Source organism: Eretmochelys imbricata, chromosome 6 (assembly GCF_965152235.1).
Source record: "Eretmochelys imbricata isolate rEreImb1 chromosome 6, rEreImb1.hap1, whole genome shotgun sequence".
NCBI lineage: Eukaryota > Metazoa > Chordata > Testudines > Cheloniidae > Eretmochelys > Eretmochelys imbricata.
The window spans coordinates 14,285,236-14,287,809 of record NC_135577.1 but is presented as its reverse complement, the minus strand read 5'-3'; the positions used below and the strand labels follow the sequence as shown (position 1 = coordinate 14,287,809).

The window sequence follows — 2,574 nt, the reverse complement described above, 5'->3', positions numbered from 1 at the left end:
CTAAGGGTGGTTGAAAATTTTTCTTAAGAAATTTTTTTGAAGGGAAATTGAATTTTCAATTTAACTATTTTTTTCTAAGAAATTATCTTTTCCCTGGAAATTATAAGCTTTCCATCAAAATAGCAAACTCCTCTCCTCCCTAAACCATGGCTTTGGGGCTCTGGTGACGTTCCAGGGCAGTTCAGCAAGAGGAGAGACCATCATGCATGCTGGTGGATATAGTCCAGACTAGGAGACTGGCCATGGAAGAGATTGGTGGTGCGCGGTATCTGAGGCACCCCTGTGGTATTTCAGAGTGACAAAATTTAAGTTTTTAGCAAAAAGATTTCGGTCTCCACAAAAAACAACAACAACAGAAAAACCCTTTGTGGATCAGCTCAACACAGTATCTGGCTTGCACTGAAAACAGCAGTATAAAATATACCCCTAACCTCATACTCTGTAACAATGGTAGAAATTACATCATTGAGTAACACAGTAGAAAGAGAAGGTCAAATTAATCACCAGGGCATCAATTAACCGAGGGTAGCTTTGGTTCACTGAACGTATCATTAGGTGTTGTGCCTCTCTGAGCTCAGGGATTCCCAGTTGCTTCAGGAATCATGTCCCATAGATCACATATCTCAGTATAAAATTTCCCGAATGCTCCCATCTGGCAGTTTCTGTCATTGGAGAAACGCCACCACATCTCTCTCTCTCTTCTCAGCAGGTAGGTGCTATCATCCTGAATTACAGTAACACGCACACACTCAGACACCATGGGGATCAGTAGGTATAAAATTGAAGATGTCCAGCACTTTAAGCCTTAGTCACAGCTCCTACCCCTTTGGCTGAAGGAGCGACCTCCTTGTTTGGAAAAAATAGACAATTACATAGTCACTGAAGGCAGGGCTTCCCATTATGTCTCTGGGTTTTCGTACAGTCTCAAGTAAATGCCCAAAAGCTTAATTAGCCCAGTGAGCAGCTTTAACCCAAACCGACATGCCAAGCCACAGAGCTCCCCTTGCCCAAAGAGGGTAGAAAGAGTGACACTCCTTTACTCTCACCCCTTCTTTTGAGAAGGAATCATCTCTACAGACTGATTCTCTCACAGCAGAGTCACAAATCACTGTTTTCTGTTTGGATTAGTAAACAGGAGTGTTTGTGTGGGGGGCATGATTAACCTGCATGTCATTGTATTTGCACAGTGCCTGCATTTTATGGAACACCTGGAATGACCAGATGTGAACAGCTGGCTCTGTGGACTAAGCCTTTCCCTGAGCGGGTACTGATGTCCATTAAGAAACTGATCTCCATTTATCTTCACTTACACGATTACAGAGAAGGGACAGGTTTTCCGCACCATCCACCTGCTCACATCTCTGGAGCAGCCTGTTCTCTGTTCAGAGGTGATGGAAGAGGGAAATCACTCGGAGGTGACTGAGTTCATTCTCTCAGGACTGACAGATCATCCGGAGATGCAGGTTCCCCTGTTTGGGGTGTTCTTACTGATTTATGGTATCACCCTTTTGGGGAATGGGGGAATGATCTTGTTAATCATGATTGATCCCCGACTCCACACCCCCATGTACTTTTTCCTCAGGAATTTGTCTTTCTGTGACCTCTGCCTTTCCTCGATAATTTCCCCTAAGATGCAGATGAATTTCTTAGCGGAGAGGAAAAACATTTCTTTCACTGCCTGCACTGTGCAAATGTATCTCTCTATCGTTTTTGGAGATGTTGAGTGCCTCTTGCTGGCTGTGATGGCATATGACCGTTATGTGGCCATCTGTAACCCACTGCTCTATACGGTCACCTTGTCCAGGCAGCTCTGTAAACAGCTGGTGGCTGGGGTTTACGCTGTGGGGGTGGTGGATTCAATGTTAAACATGTGTTTTACATTTCGGCTGTCATTCTGCAGCTCCAACATCATCAATCATTTCTTCTGTGACATCCCCCCACTGTTGGCGCTCTCCTGTTCTGACACCCGCATCAATGAGATTGTGATGTTTGTTTTAACGTCCTGCATTACAGTGATCAGCTTTGTGACTGTCCTCCTCTCCTATGTCTATATCACCTCCACCATCCTGCAGATCCGCTCTGCCAAGGGCCGACACAAAGCCTTCTCCACCTGCACTTTCCACTTGACCGCTGTGGTCCTGTTTTATGGCACCCTCCTCTTCATGTATTTACGTCCCACCTCCAGCTATTCCATGGATATAGACAAAGTGGCCTCAGTGTTTTACACACTGGTGATCCCCATGTTGAACCCCCTCATCTACAGCCTGAGGAACACGGAGGTGAAGGCCGCCCTGAGGAAAGCAATGAATAAACTGCTAACCAATTCTTGAATCTGTTTCATTCAGTACTGGTTTAGTGGTGGGGAGTGGAATCAGGTGAATTTAATTCCCAGTCCATTAGAAAATAATTTCGGAGAGCACGTGGTAGTTTTGTTCATTATTATATTGTTATTATTATTAATTTGTTTGTATTGCAATAAGGTCTGTAGACCCCAACTGAAATCAGTGGAGAAAACATGGGAAGCGTCACAGGAAATGCAGGAAACCCAAGTGCATAGTGTGCCGGGTTCGGTCA

General features: G+C 44.8%; 1 protein-coding gene across 1 annotated transcript; it reads left to right on the top strand.

The window, feature by feature from the left end:
• The first annotated feature begins 1,391 nt into the window (after positions 1-1,391).
• On the top strand, positions 1,392-2,330 carry LOC144266381 (olfactory receptor 5W2-like). The gene has a single exon (XM_077819837.1). The coding sequence runs from the start codon at positions 1,392-1,394 to the stop codon at positions 2,328-2,330; it is 939 nt and encodes a 312-aa protein (XP_077675963.1).
• Positions 2,331-2,574: the final 244 nt, after the last annotated feature.